The sequence below is a fragment of the Entamoeba histolytica genome, genomic scaffold (genome assembly GCF_000208925.1).
Source record: "Entamoeba histolytica HM-1:IMSS scf_1104750517895 genomic scaffold, whole genome shotgun sequence".
Classification (NCBI taxonomy): Eukaryota; Evosea; order Mastigamoebida; family Endamoebidae; genus Entamoeba; species Entamoeba histolytica.
Genome location: NW_001914951.1, coordinates 14,563 through 30,828, shown reverse-complemented (window position 1 = coordinate 30,828; position 16,266 = coordinate 14,563). Strand labels below are relative to the sequence as shown.

Genomic DNA, 16,266 nt, shown 5'->3' with positions numbered 1-16,266 from the left:
TTTAAAGTTTTGAAGAAAAAAAATAAAAAATAAAACTGAAAAATCGAATAAAAAAACTTAAAATTATTGTGTGATGAAATTAGTACGAAGAAATACACAAGATAAAAGACAAGAAGAATTACCAACACAAAGTAAAAAACAACAAAAAAAAGAAGAAGAAGAACGGCTATTAAATTTATTTGACAAATATGATACTGAAGGAAGAGGAGAATTAGATTCATATCAAATCTCTCATTACCTTGAAAAGACACATAACTTAACTTTACCTGATTTCATTGTTAAACAATTAATCAGTGAAAAAGTAATGAGTATTACTTCAACAAAAATTCAGAGAAAAGACTTCATTGGATTTAATACTATTATCGATGCTAAGATGGAAGAATTAAATCAAAATAAGATATCAGATAATAAATATCAAGAATGTTTTGCACAACTAAGAAAAAATGACCCAAAACATTATAAAGATTTTCTTCCACAATTAGTCCCTTCAAATAGAAAACCACGTACTATCGTTGAACCTCCTATTTTTGAAAATGGATTTGTTACTGAAGAAATTAAAGAAAAGAAAACACTTGACCCTAAAAGAAAAATAAGTTCTCAAGAAGCAATTGCTCAACAAATATTTTATCCCCCTATGAGTATTGTTCCTCCTTCTAAACTTCATTTTGTTTCAATGGATCTGGATGATCAAACAAGAAAAATTATTGATATAATTAATAAAGGTAATGATGAAATTGCTCAAGTTAATATTTCACTTAAATCTACAGTTGCTGGTGAAAATGAAGGAACAAGAAGAAAACAATGGCCTACATTATTAAAAAATTATTCAGATGTTACATTAGAAGATACATTAGAGGTAATGTTAGGAAATGATGATGAAGCAATTACTAATGCAAAATTAAAAAGAAACTTTTATACTGTTTTAATTCATAACTTTAGATTAGAATGTCCAATAAAAGAAAAATTTCATTGTGTATTTACTATTTACACAAAAAATAAACTTATTGAAAAAGTAACTTCTGATTTTCATTTTGATCCATCAGTAAATCATACACCAATTGCTATAGAAATTAATTCTGCAGTTGCAGGAGATAAAGATAATAGTTTATGGGCAATTTTATTTGTTTATAGAAATGCTGATGCTAAACAAAATACAATGAGAGATATTTATTGTGGAGAAGAATTGCCAAAAGGAAAGAAGTTAGAAGCATTAAAACAAAATACTAATATTATTAACCATCGTTCTTTAATTGGAATTGGAGCAGTTAAACTTCCTATAGAAATAAAAGAGAAAAAAGGACCAATTATTAAACCTCTAACTGAGTTTAAATTAAAGATTTATAGAGATGATGAATTTAAAGATGTATTAAAATTAATTAATGACATTGACTCGGGAAAAGAACCTAAAGCTACTCAAATGAGTTGGGCTTTAAAAATTGATAGACTTAGAGAAGCATTTTCTAATGGAAAAGGTGGAAGTGCACAAAGAATGGATGAGTTTAAAATTATTGATGCAAATGGAAATGAGTTAACAGACCAAATATCAGATGCACCAAAATTATATTTATTAGAAGATGTTAGTTATCCATTTGTTGCATCTACTGCAATGACAGAATATTCAATGAACTTTTATTTATATCCAAAGGATTTAATATTTAAAGAAAAAAGAAAAACTTGTTTGTATTTAGAATTTGTAATGAAAACAAATGAGGCAGAAGAAAATGAAAATAATTGTGTTGAATGTTTCTATGGAGATAATGTAACTGGCGGGTTTTGTAAAAAAAGAGAAACAGCTGTTAAAGGTAGTAATAAAAGTATTAAATTTAATGATGAAATTAAAATTAAAATGCCTAAACAAAAAGAGGTGTTTGACAGCAATTCAAATTGGCATATTCTTATTAAAGTTATGGAAATGCAATTAGATGGTAGTAAAGTGGAATGTAGATGTTATGGAGTGTTAAGACCTGTATTACCTCAAACAACAGAAGTTGTTATTGATCTTATTAAACCATCAAATGAATATCTTACTAAACCAGGAGATTCAAGAGGAACTTTAAAGATTAAAGTTGTTAATTTAGTTTCATTAGTTCCTACAATGAAAGAAATCCAAACACTTGGAGAAACTGTTGGAGCAGATAATGTTATGAATATTGTTGAGAAAATTGGAAAAATATCATTTGGTTCTCAAAATTCATTTCTTAGAATATATTTTCCAACTGTTTTAAATTGGATGATTGGAGGTGTTGTAGGACAAAATAAATTTATGAATTTTGTTATTTTCTTCCATTCAGTCTTACAGCCAAACAATGAAATTAAAGAACATTCATTACTCGAGTATATTAATGACTTTTTTGACCCACAAACATTTCTAAAATTTTATTCACATTACAAATATGTTTTTTTATTAATTCTTGGAGACTTTGTAGGATTAATGAATGATAATGAAGTTCAATTTAATCCAATGGTCATTGTTAAATACTCATGGTTCTTCTTTGAGTTAATTATAAGGTCATTAGTTTATTATTTAAATGATGAAATTAATAAAGGAAATCTTCCAGAATCAATTTATGGTTCAGCAGTTGGATTAAGATTTGAAAAATCTGTGATAGAACTTGTTCAAACTTATTTACGTCAATTAATGAAATTAAAAAATGGGTTTGAAAGAATAAAAGCAAATTTGTTTTTAGCCAATTTTATTAGAGATTTAATGAGATTCTGGAAATTGGCTTATGTTGTTGGACTTATAGATATGGTTATGGATTGGTATGCTTTTGGTGGAAAGATGGATATTATTGGAACTCAAAAACTAGAGAGAGGAAATAATGAAGAAATAGCTACTCAAGTACTTAGAGTTGATTTTCTTAATGTTTTTAGAGATTCTTCTATTTTATTTAGAGCTAATAGTGTTGAATCAAAAGAAACATTTGAAGAATTATGTTTTGCACAACAAACAATATTAAGTTTAATGATTAGAAATTATATGATGTTAATTATTAGAGGAGGAATGCTTCAAAGATTAGGAGTATTTGGACTATCATTATTGGTAATGAGATTTGACTGTGATAGTTCTATCCAAAGTCAAGAAAACAAAGAAAAGTTAGCTACAATGATGATGCCTATAGTTATTTATATGATTGAAGAATATGAATTCTTTAAGAAATGGCATTCTATTAATTTAGAAACTCTTGAAGATAAACATTTATTATTTACGTTACAATCATTTGTATTGTGTTTTATGTTTGTTATGAAGAATCTTAAAACAAGTACTCTACGAACTTATTTGGAAAAAGAAGTACCAATTCGATGTTCTATGTTAATGACTCAAATAGAATGGGCTTTAAAAGTTATTAGTATTCCTATTCCTACTTATCTTACACCTATTGAAGCTTTTAGAGAAACAAGAAGACAAGTATTAATTAGTTTTTTCGATATGCCACAAAATGCTAATGAAGTTTTCTTTACAATGGAAAGGTCAACAAAAGTTGGTACTTTTCCAGTTGAACAAGTTGCTCGTTCTCAGACAATGAAACTTAATCAAAAACCATTTATTAAAACTTCAGTTGGTGGTGGTGTACCAAAACGACCATCATTTATTTCTTTTGGTAAAACTATTAAAGATACTTTTGTTGGTTCATCATCATCATCTTCATCTTCAAGCAAAAGAGGAGACTCTAAAACAATAATTGGAAATAAAAAAGATGAACCAGATTCTTCAGCTGTTGGAGAAAGTGCTGGAGGTGGAGGAGATAAAAAGTCTATTAAAACAGATATTTTTAGAAGAGCATTATCACCAAGAATATTTGGTGACGAAGATAAAAAAGAAAGTTCAATTCCTTTATTTGGTGAAAAGAAAGTACTTTCTCCACGTAAAGTTATTAAAGATAAAAAACCAGAAGTTGATCAAGTAACAAGAAAAATGGAACTTCAAGTTGTAATGAAAGATTGTTTATTAACAATAATGGATGTAATAGAAATAGTTTATGATATATTTATTGAAAAAGAGAAAATAAATGAAAATGAAATTAATACTAAAATAGAAGCAATATTAAAGATTCTTATAGAAAATTCGTCAATGTCAACAGACATTTGTTCTTATTTAAGAGACTTTATTGTTAGGTTTAGAGTAAGTTTATTTACACGTAGTATTGAAATTTCATTAAACGTTGTTAAACAATTATTAGAATATTTTTATTCTAAAGAAAATAGAAAAAGATTAGATGCTATTACTTTAATGTATCTTTTTACTAAATGTAATTATATTACTACATACGATGCTGCATTAAGTGAGTCTCATATATCATCTGCTCTTGTTTCTAAATCATTATCATCTACTGCACAAAATCAATTAATTCAATTTAGTACATTCCTTAGTGGATTAGATGAAATGAAACAAATTCATGAAGAAGATAGAGAATGGGCACAAAAAGAAATGGAAACTGCAATGGAAAAATCATATAATGAAATACATAATGACAATAGTGCTGCTGTTAGAGTACAACAACTATGTATTGGATTAGATGCAGCTGCAATTGAAGAATTTATTTCATATTTATGTGAATTAATAAAACCTAAATTAAATCAAATTAAAGAATTTGAACATTTAGATTGTAGTTATATTGATTGTTATAATGAAATAAGAAAAGATGTTTCAAAAATGTATTTCCAAAATCTTAGATTTAAAGAAGAAGATTCTATTGCCATTCAACGATTAATTAAAAGTAGATATACAGGAACTAATTTGTATGAACCTCTTTTTACCTCTTATCAAAAATTAGATGAAATGTTTATTGAATTTATGAATAATTATAGACGTTGTTTAAAAGAAAGTAGAAAACAACAAGAAAAAGAAGAAAAAATTGGTGTTCAAGTTCAGAAATATGAGGAAATTAATGAAAAAATATTTGATTGGGTGAAACAAGAGTTAAAAGTTAAAAATGTCTTTGGAGATGGTATTGGAGATGTTGATTTGTTAGAAAAGAAAGAGTCGTTGACAGTAAAATTAAGTTCTATTACTAAAGAAGGGAATGAATTATTAAATGAAGCATGTAATATCGAAAATGAGTTAAGAAAAATTACTGATAAAAAAGAAGTCGATTCACTAATTTGTGTTGAGAGTAATGATTTAAAACAATTAATTCAAGATGTTGTAGTAATGGTAGAATCACAGTTACAAGGAATTATTGATGTACTAGATGTTAGACAAAATTATCAAGAAAGAAAAGCTGAAATTGATAAAATTATTGCAGAAAATGAAAAGTTAGTTTGTCAACAACATGCTGCTATTATGAACGAATTTTGTGAAGGACCAGTTAGTGCTGAATATTTCACAAGAAGATTTGTTGAACTTCAAATTCTTAATGAACAATCAATTGAATTAAGTAGAAGAAGAGGAGAGAAGAGTGGAGAAATTATTACAGCTACAGCACCATGGGAAACATATTATAATTATTGGGAAAAAATTATTCAAATGTCACAAAATCTTGTAGTCCATTTAAAGAATTGTGTATTGAAGAAAAAGACATTTGATGAAAATTTTAATAAAGCAAGAGAATGGTATCAAAAAGAAAATTCATTTGCTAAAAATGTATTAAAAGTACAAGAGTTTTATCTTAGTAGTAAGGCTACATTAAAGTTAGAATTACCTGAAAGTCATGAATTTTTTGAAACTGTTGTTGGTGTTACTGAAGGACTTATTAAAGAAGAAAATGAAATAAAAGGACTTATAGAAACTATTAATAAAGAAACAAATGAATTAGATAAAATACTTAAAACAAAAGAAGAAAGAAAAGAAAAAAGAAGAAGAAAAAGTTCAGTTGAAATGAATAAAAGAAAAACAAAAGAAGGAAATAATACAGAAAAGGTGTTTGGGTTTATTGAAAGAGAAACGCCATATACATATGAAATACTTGGAGAAATTAATGAAATTGGTGAAGACTTTATGAGACAATTAGAAGAATTTGATAAAGAAATGAAAATTAAAAAAGAGAAAGAAAAAGAACGAGAACAAGAGCGTAACAATTATAAGAATAGTATTGAAGAATTTTATAGAGATTGTAATGAAGCATTAAAGGCAGTTAAAGTTGATTTTAAAACATTAAAGAGTGCAAGATCAAATTATAGTAAAATTCAAGAGATTATTAAGAAAAGAATAAGTTGGATTAATAAATATGTTAATTATAACGGAAAAGAAATGAGTTTAAATGAAATTTGGAATAAAACAAATGAGAAAGGACTTGTTAATAAAGAAAATAAAGTAGATGAAAAGAAAGAAGAATTATTAAAGAAAGAAAAAATTAAAAAAGTTGGAACACTTAAATTGTCTAAGAAAAAGAAAGAGATATTCCAATTTCTTGATTGTAATGGAAATTTTAGAAGAGAAGCATTACTTGATGTTTCACCAATGCAACAAAGAGAATTTCATAGAGAATTTGAAAATATGATAGAAGGAATTAAAGACTTATGTAATAGACTAACTCAATTATTGGAAAGTCATGAACGTAAAACAGAACCAGAAGAAATTCATGAAAAAGTATATTCTCTTGCTATAGAAGCTATTGGATCACCACAACTTCATTTTACATGGATGTGTGAATTGTCACATAAATTAAAAATTGCTGAATTAAATATTGAAGAAGGGTTATGTGAAGTTGCTATTGTTTATTATTTATTTAAGTCATTATATGGTGATAATGTTGTAGGAAATTATGAAGAAATGTTAACTAATATTGCTCCTGACTTTTTATTGTATGAACCTTCAAAAATATCTAATGGGATGGTTTCAGCATTTACTAATGATAAATTAATTCATCACGCATTAATGGCTATTGAAGCGTTTGAAGAAGGAAAACTCTTTTCACATGCAGTACGAGTATGTGAGTTTTTATTAGCACATTTCCAAAATATGAACGATTTAAATCAAATAGTCAGTATTCATTCAAGAATAGAAAAATTATATGAACAAATGGGAACTGTTGGTAAAGGAATTGAATTACATTATTATTGTGTAATTATTTGCAATTCTTCTAATGGAACAAACGATAATGAATATATTTATTGTTCTACTAAAACAAGATCAGTATTTGAACAATATATTCATTTAGTTAATAGAAATGTTGGAATTACTGTTTGGGAAGTTTATCCAATTGTTAATAATCAAGTTATAAGACAACAACAGTCTATACTTATTCCAACAGATAAGTTTATGTTAGAAAATGATCAAATTAAAACAAGTATTGAAGATTCTATCTCGATTCATGTAGAATATCAAACTGAAAGAAAATTACCATCATTGTTATCTCGTTCTCATGTTATTAGTAAATTTACTAATGTGTTATCTCCATGTGAAAAAACTGTTGGTGATATGTTTAAATTATATGAAGCATTAGAATCTGTATTTGATTCTGGTTTTAGAGAAGATATTATTCCTATTTTAAGATATATACTTGCACCAACTCCATATAGTGGATTATTAACGACAACTCAAGTATTCTTAGATAAAACGCTTATGAGTCAAGACAAAACATTAATAAAAGAATTATTTGATATTGTTTGTAAACTATCAAATCTCTGTAAAATGGTATTGGATGAATTTGAAGATAATACATCTAAAGAAATCGCCATTGCAAGAAAAGACTATTTTAATTTTGCAATGTTCATAAAATCTATTGAAGAAACTGTATTAAATTTCATTGAAACACCAAATGAAGAAAAGTAATTCATTTCCTTTCATTTATTTTGTTTTATATAACATGAATATTTCTTTTATTACAAAAAACTAATAAAATTTATTATTTAATTTAACTAAAAAAGAAAAGAACTTAAAAGATGAAATTAAGAATGCTCTTATGGATCATCTTCACTACTTGTTTTGGTTATTATCAAAGTGATACAATTACAATTAAAACAACAAGAAATTATTTGTTTTCATTTTCTATTGGAAAAGAGGGTAAATTTGATATTACAACTATGACACCTGAATTTAATGATAGAATAACACTTGCTGTATGTCAACGAGGAAGAGATTATACAGCACCACCAACAGCAAGTGATAGAGAAAAATGTGAAAGATTAGAAAAAATTTGTGAAACGTGTTTGTCATTAATAAGAAGAAATGATAAAAAAGAAAGGAAAATAACAATTAGATGTATTTAATGACTCGTCTTATCATTATTTAAATGCAAGTGTTTATGACTTTGCTCTTTTAGCATGTAACGCAACATTTCCATTTAAATTTCAATATACAATTCATATTAAAAATGGTAAAAGTGAATTACCAATAAGTCAAGTTTATTCTCCAGAAGTGTATTTAATATTAATGGGAGTATATTCATTTATAATGATAAGTTATATTATTTATTGTATTTTTAATAAAAGACATATAAAACAAATTCATCGTATAGTTTTAGTTATACAAATTGTCTTTGTGTTACATTGTTTATTTGCGAGTAGTTATTATCGTGATTATTCAAAATCAGGACAGCCATTCCTCTTTTTATTTTATGTTTCATCTTTATTCCATTCAATGTCAGATTATCTTCCAATTGTTTTATGTAGTATTTTAACATTAGGATATAGTATTGTTTATAGTCATTTTTTCCGTCAACAAACACAACCATTTGTCATTATTTTGTTAGTTTATTTATTCATTTCTTTTGGTTCTCATATCTTTAAAGATATTCGTTTAATGGTTTCTTTAGTTGGAATATTTTTTATTCTTCCAATAACAGGAAGGTTTGTGGCTTTAAATAGACATTTTATTACAATGCAAATTCTTTCAGAAGAAGTACCTGTTGAGTTTATTGAAGTACTTAAAAAAAAGATTCAAATTCTTCAGTTTTGTTATTTTCTAGTATTTGTTCGTCTTGTTATTTGTACATTATATGACTTTACTCAAGAAGTTTTATTTTCTAATTCTCCATATATCTCTGTTTTTGTTTTTGAAATACTCCTTTTGATGACTTCTTTATTTTTGATAGTTATTCTTCTTCCTCGAGAAGGTGTTTTTACTCATATTCATCTTAATCAACTCTTAGAAGTTTATCACCAACCACCTCAAAGACATTACCAAATAATGAAAGATGTAAAAGAAAAGATAGATAGAGAAGAGATAGTGTTTTTTACTTATGCAACCTCTGTTTCTTTATCTTCTCAAGAAATTGCTCCAATAGGAATTGGTTATGTTGTAACAAATTAATTTCATTGATGTTTTGTTTTGTTAAATGTCTTTTTAAATAAAAACAAAATAATGAAATAAAAATAAACTTTTGTTTTATATATCAATTTTTAACTATTGAATTTAAAAAAGTTTTTATTTTACTATCCAATTCTTCAATTATAAGACGAATATGAGAATAATAATAATAATGAGAACAACTACTAAGACACCAATAACAAGTCCTATTTTCCAGTCTAATAGTTTAGAATATTTTATTATTTGAAAAAAGATATAAAATAAACAAACTACTACTCTTTTCTATAACTTGGTCAATTTTTTTTCTGGTTGAAACAATTCTTGAATCAGTATGATCAACTTTATCAGCAACCTCATTAATAATTTGGTCTTGTTGGGAAATTTCATCATTAATAATTAAACTAACTTCATGGACTGTATTAAGATTTTCACCTAATTTATTTAATTGTTCATCTTGTTTTTTTATGATTTGTTCTTGTCTTTTCTTTTCGTTGTCAATAAAAAAATCATTCTCTTCTCTCATATAATCATTTAATTCCATTTCTTGTTGGGTAGACATTCTTGGTTGTTTTGACATTTTCTTTCCTCTTTAAATGTTTTTTTCAAGTTTTTATTGTTCCTTTTAATTTATGAGAAATATAACAAAAAAAATAAATATAATAAAAGTCTTTTTAATGATGATAAAATGTTTGGAAGTGTGTTTTGAAACAACAATAATATTGAACAAAAGCAACTTCCTTTTACTTCTTTGAACCCTCTTTAAAGAAAGAACTGATAAAGTCTTACTTAAACAAAGAGTTCAATAATTATTTTTTTACTGTTATTTCAGTTTAAATAGTCATTGACACGTCATTATTTTTGTTTCTAAATAGTTCTAATTAAATATTTTAATCTTTTTAAATAGTTGAAATACAATTTCTCTTTTCATGGGTGTTTATCCAACTTTATTCGTTTGTTCAACAGAAAAAATGAAGTTATTGAATTATTTCAAAGAGACAATATTGAATAAAAAGAAATTTCAAAAGATAATTATTTTATCACAAAAAAAAAAGAATAAAATAATTTTAGAAAAAAAAAAGACTGAATAACACAATTCTATTAATGAAAAAACAGAAAAAATAAAAAAGAAAAAACATAAAAAAGATATTTTAAAATGGACGAGTTAAAACGATATTATATTGATATTATACGAATAAATGATCCAGAGAATGTTAATGCAATTGAAAATCGATTAAAGAATTATAGTGAAAGTAATCAATTATTACCACTTTTTATTGATAAATTTTTTAATCAATTTAATAAAGGAACAGTACTAGAATATTCATCTGCAAAGTCAGTATTAAAGGGGATGGTTATTTTATCAAATGAACAATTTTTTGAAAGTACTCAATACAAATTTATGAGTGATGAATTTATTATTTCATATTCTCATTATTATTATATTCTTGTTAATGGAATAATTGTTGATAATAAATTATGTGAATGCCTTATTGAATTAGCATTAAACGTATTTCCTAAAATTGAGTTTAATATTATTCCAAAAGAACTTATTCAAATTAATTTTAAACAAATTGAATATGCAACTCTTTTTCTTCCTGTATTTGAAATGATTAGCAAAGTAATGAATCCAAAAGTTCTTCAAGAATTATATGTTAGTAGATCAATGAAAGAAGCATTAAATAAAACAGTTGAAACTATGTTAGATGCAAAACTTAATGAAAATACATTAAAAGTAATTGACACATATTTAAATTTTATTAAGACAACATGTACTTTTGATTCTAGAATATTAAATATTCATATTCAATCATTATTTTTTAATAGAATTGTTATTATTATTACTTCTCCTATTACTTTTGAAATGTTAAATACATCAGTTAATGATACTTCTTTTTTTGACACTTTACAATTATCTATTGTTACTTCATTACAAGATCTTTGTTTTTATGGAAATGGTGTTTATTCTATCACATCTTCTCCTCCTTCTTTTAACAATTATAATAATGTTGGATTAATTAAAAATTACGAAATACCTTCAATATTAATGAAATTACTTGTTTGTCCAAGATTAACTTTATATGCATTACAATCAATTCAATTCATCTTATTTTGTAATCCAGAGAATTATTATATTCTTCCAACTTATTTAGAATCAATTTGTTTAATGTTAGTATCATTTAAAAGTATTGAAATTGAATTGGTATTTCAAATGTTAGAAAAGTTATTGAATACATACCATCGTGATTTGTCTCCTTTTGTTGATGTGTTTATTCAATTTATTTCATTGTCTAACTTTCTTCATACATCTATTATGCCTCCTTTTATTTCTTTTATTATTAAATTAATTGGAAGTCATCGTTCATTATATCAATCTTCATTAAGTCCTTTATTAATTCCTTTAGTTCAAGTATTATTAGATACTTCTACAACTACTGAAGATACATCTAATATTGTTGAATGTGTTACACGAGTTATTTGTATTTTATTGTCTGGGAATAAAGAAAATACTGCATTGTTTATGAGAGAAAGTTCAATAATAGAAAAGCTTGTTCAGTTGTTTAATAATAAACCTCAATATCGTAATGAAATTACATCTATAATCAAAGAAGTTATCGCATTAGTTCCAACAGACCAAGCAGCACTTATTTCCACATTAATGATTGATGAAATATTGAATGATATTGACCCAATTTCACGTCTTTCTTCTGCTATTTCTTTAATGGACCAATCCCCAATTGCAAGAGAAATGTTTGGTGTTTGTAATTGTTTTGAGTTATTACGTAAATTTATTGAGCGTTGGGGATATTCTCAACCATTAAATACCCCAACTCGAAGTAAAACATTAGTTCAACGAATGAATATCATAACATCATGTGTAGATTCTTATGTTTGTACTTTACAAGAATCAACAACAAATAGAATGCGTTTGCAAAATGGATTTCCAGTTAAATTTGTTGATGACTATTTAGAATTTAATCCATGGAAAGAAACTGAACCAATTATTGTCAGTTCTCACATACTAGCTCTTATTACAGAACAACCAACAAATAAAATTAAATCAATATTTATAGGAGAACCAATTAAAGTTAATATTATCAACTCTTATTTACTTCCTTCATTATTACGTTTCTCAAAAAGTCTTGAAGAAAAACACAGAAATTATCTTTTTAAAACTCTTACAAACTCTTTTGAAAGTACAATGGAATTATTCGGTGCTTATCAATCAAATGTTTTAGAAACAATTCTATTCTGTTTTTCTAATGCTCTAAATGATCCTTTATTAGTTCAATTGATTGAAAAAATAGGAAGATATTCTATCAAACCTAAAAGTTGTAAAAAACTTATTAAAGCTTTAAAAGGAGAATGTCTTAATAGTAATTTATTATCAATACTCAGTTCTATGGTGAGTGGAGATACAGTAGGTGGATTAACTTTCGATACTTCTGATAAAGTATCATATATAAAAAATTATATATGGTTAGATAATATTCCACTATTAATTACAGGATGGTTTAGACTCTGTGGTGGAATATATAATATTGTGGAAATTATTCCAGTTGGAAGTTCTGGTGGAATATCTATTTCTATAAACACTGGAATAATGGAAATTTCTAATGATAATACGAGACTAAGTTTCATAAATGTTCCATTAGGAACATGGTTTCATTTAACTATTTGTCTGTATCCAAATCAACCGATTTTGTGTTTTGTTAATGGAAACTTCATTAATGAGTCAAAGTCAAATATTAATATTCTACAAGGAAGTTATACTGTCACTGTTGGTCATAATGGTCATTCAATTCATTCATATTCTTTTAGTGTCGGAGAATTAATGATTATTAATGGAACAAGAACAACAAATGACATAAAAACAATGTATCAATTAGGTCCACAATATAAAGGAAGGTATTGTGCTTCATGTTATAATGAATCAATAAGTTTGAGAGGACCATCAAGTATTATTAATCCTTCTATTTCTATTCAAAGAGATGATATTATTTATGTTATGACTGATCTTATCAATGATGTATCAAGAACAGATTTAGTTGTGGAAGGAAGAGTTTGCCCAACATCACCTTCTCCTTTCGTTACATGTATTTGTAGATGTGGAGGAATAGCATTATTATTATCATTAATAGAAAAATCTTCTTCAACACCAGAATTATGTGACTCATTGCAAGTGTTAATGTTTTGTTTGAGAGGTTCATCAGAACTTTATGCTGAAGCTATTAAAACAAATTCATTTGATATTCTAGTTTTTATTTTACATTCAAAGAAACAATTAATATCACATGGAGTTTTACAAGTATTATTAGCATTATCTGGAATTAAAACAAGTGACTCTGACTTCTGTGTAACACATCCAGAAATATTAACTACTTTAGTTCTTGATTTTGACCTTTTAAGCTCATGTCCAAATGGAATTGAATATGTATTAAAAACACTAAAATCAGTTTATGAATTTTCTCCTGTTTCTGCATCAGAGTCTCTAAGAGGAGTTGGATTAATGAGAAAATTAATGGTTCTTTTCATTGATGAAAATACAGAAAGTTCAGTAATTAATTGTGTAACTCAGTTATTAATTTGTATCCTTTCAGTAAATTGTAGTAAAGAAGAAGTTTCCGTTGTAACATCATTTGCTTCATACTTTCTTCAAGTTTTTGATAAATCAGATTCAGACATTCATCGCTCTTGGTGTGCTTTTAGATGTACTCAATTATTAACATTATTAGATCAAATAGTTTCTGTAAAAGGAATTCTTCCTGGATTGTCTTCCAATTTTATTTATCAGTTTGTTAGTGTTTCTAAACCTCCAGAATCACTTGCACCACCATTACTTCATCTTGCAGCAAATCTTTCATTTTTATCTCAATCATTTTCTGATGATTTTTATGCAGATTTAGATCAATTACTACGAGTAGTTTATGTATTTACTTCTTCAAAAGAATCTATATATGCTTTATTCGCTCTTTTATTACATACTAATCCAGTTATTTCAGAACTTTTTACAACAGTTAATATAGTTCAACGTCCATTATGTCCTCGATATATGTTATTATTAAATGAAATAGTTAGGTTGTCTTTATTAATTGAATTTGATAAACAACGCATTTTAAATTCAGAATTCATTATTTTAACATTTATTGATATATTTCATCAATACCGTTCAATAAGACAATCTGTTATTCAAAGTAATGAACTAGTAAAGAGTTTATTAAATGTTCTTGTTCTTAGAAATAAAAAATATATTGGTGATGCTCAATTAAATAAAGAGCAACAAACACTTTGTAAAGATGTAGTTAAATGTATTGGATATTTAATTGCTGCATCATTAAGAGATGGAGATGGTTATAAAAAAATCATCTATTATTCTTCTATTCTACAACCAAATGGAGATTTATTAAAAGAAATAATCCTTTCATCAATTCAACAATTACATGAATTATTTTATTCAATCCCTAAAGATAAAATTACTAAAATTTTTGTTGAATATTCTCAATTCTTATTAGATATTTCAATTTCACAACAAATGAATATAAGTCTTCATTTAGTCATTAATTGTATTTATGTCTTAATGAATATTTATATAGACTTTAAAGAAATTCATTCAAAAGACCAAAATAATATTTGGGTAGAAATGATTGACAGAATGAATCTTTTAATGTTTGATAATATTACAGAAGACTCTTTTGTATTTGCTGCACAACAATTTCATCTTCAAGACTTCTTTTTTAGTCAACCACACTCTGAAATATATGTCACAACATTCTTAACAATTATATTAACTCAAATAACCAATAGTCAACTTAAAAAAATTAATCCAATATATTCTAGTATTCTCAAAAGAATATCAATGAGTTATATGAATGTATTAAATAAAATACTTCCAAATAGAGACCTTAAGAAGGGATTTAAATCATTATTACAAATGAACTCTGATAAAGTTTTCTTATGGATAGAGAATAAAATAGTTGAATTACGTTCATTATGTCTTCAATTAAATCAAAGTATAAGAACTTTTAGAAATACCCAAGAAGAAAGAAAAGAAATTATTGTCAAACAATTAGCAGTAGCTTTTAAAGAAATTGGAAATGAAATTGATGATATTCATAAATCTGTTATAACTCAAGATGATAGATTAAAAGAAATTGATAATAGAAGACAAAGAGCAATAGAACTATATATTAAAGAAAGAAAGTACCTTTATGATAAACCCCTCTCAATAAAACTTCAATTAATAACTATTTGGAATAAAATGAAACTTAAATTAATAATGCCAAAAGGTATTTGGGAAGAAGATGTTGAAGAGTATATGATAGATGATATCCAAAGTTCATTTGGTATAAGAAGAAGAATTGTAAGAGATTATAGATTCAAAGAAAGATACGAATCCCAAATTGGTGAGTATGGTAAAATAATCAAATTACCAATAATACAAAAAAATTATGATATTGAGGTATTAACAACACCATTTGGTGAAGAAGAGGAGATATATTATTGTACTCAACTTTATGGATTAGAAGAAGTAGAAAGTCAAATTAAAATAGATGAAAAGAAATTTATTCTGATTAATTATATAAATACAGACCATTGTGACTGGATTAAAATTGATTGGAATGATATTGTTTGTATTATAAAAAGGAGGTATTTGCTTCAAAATAATGCTATTGAAATATTAACGTGTTATGGAAAGTCATTGTTTTTAATCTTTGAACATAAATATGATAAAATCATTAAAAAATTCATGAAATATAAAAGTGAATCATTTGATATTATTCATGAAATTGAACCACCAATTAATTTAATTAATAAAATTGGAAAAGTATTTAATCAAATAGATGAGATGACTGAATTATGGAAGAAAGGTGAATTGTCAAATTTTAATTATTTAATGTATCTTAATACTAAAGCAGGAAGAAGTTTTAATGACCTTTCTCAATATCCTATTTTTCCATGGATATTAAATGATTATACCAGTAAAACTATTGACTTAAATGATGAACATATTTATCGTAATTTTGCTTATCCAATCGTTGCTCAAACTGAAAACAAAAGAGAAAAACTACAGATTAAGT

At 25.7% G+C, this 16,266-nt stretch overlaps 4 protein-coding genes across 4 annotated transcripts in view; 3 read left to right on the top strand and 1 right to left on the bottom strand.

The window, feature by feature from the left end:
• Window positions 1-73: 73 nt before the first annotated feature.
• EHI_106260 (uncharacterized protein) lies at window positions 74-7,714 on the top strand (the record flags this gene model as incomplete). Its single annotated transcript, XM_001913724.1, has 2 exons — window positions 74-971; window positions 1,014-7,714. The coding sequence occupies 2 exons, from the start codon at window positions 74-76 to the stop codon at window positions 7,712-7,714; spliced, it is 7,599 nt and encodes a 2,532-aa protein (XP_001913759.1).
• Window positions 7,715-7,824: 110 nt separating this feature from the next.
• Window positions 7,825-9,193, top strand: EHI_106250 (uncharacterized protein; the record flags this gene model as incomplete). The annotated part of the gene is made up of 2 exons (XM_651913.1): window positions 7,825-8,089; window positions 8,142-9,193. 2 exons carry the CDS (start codon window positions 7,825-7,827, stop codon window positions 9,191-9,193), a joined length of 1,317 nt encoding a protein of 438 aa, XP_657005.1.
• Window positions 9,194-9,331: 138 nt separating this feature from the next.
• Window positions 9,332-9,767, bottom strand: EHI_106240 (uncharacterized protein; the record flags this gene model as incomplete). Its single annotated transcript, XM_651912.1, has 2 exons — window positions 9,332-9,408; window positions 9,461-9,767. 2 exons carry the CDS (start codon window positions 9,765-9,767, stop codon window positions 9,332-9,334), a joined length of 384 nt encoding a protein of 127 aa, XP_657004.1.
• A 576-nt stretch (window positions 9,768-10,343) lies between these two features.
• The window catches only part of EHI_106130 (uncharacterized protein), a gene marked incomplete at both ends in the record, with an annotated part of 6,078 nt that continues 155 nt past the window's right edge, over window positions 10,344-16,266 (top strand). The window contains one exon of the mRNA XM_651911.2: window positions 10,344-16,266. This exon is cut by the window's right edge and continues 155 nt beyond it. Coding sequence (XP_657003.2) covers window positions 10,344-16,266 — 5,923 coding nt within the window.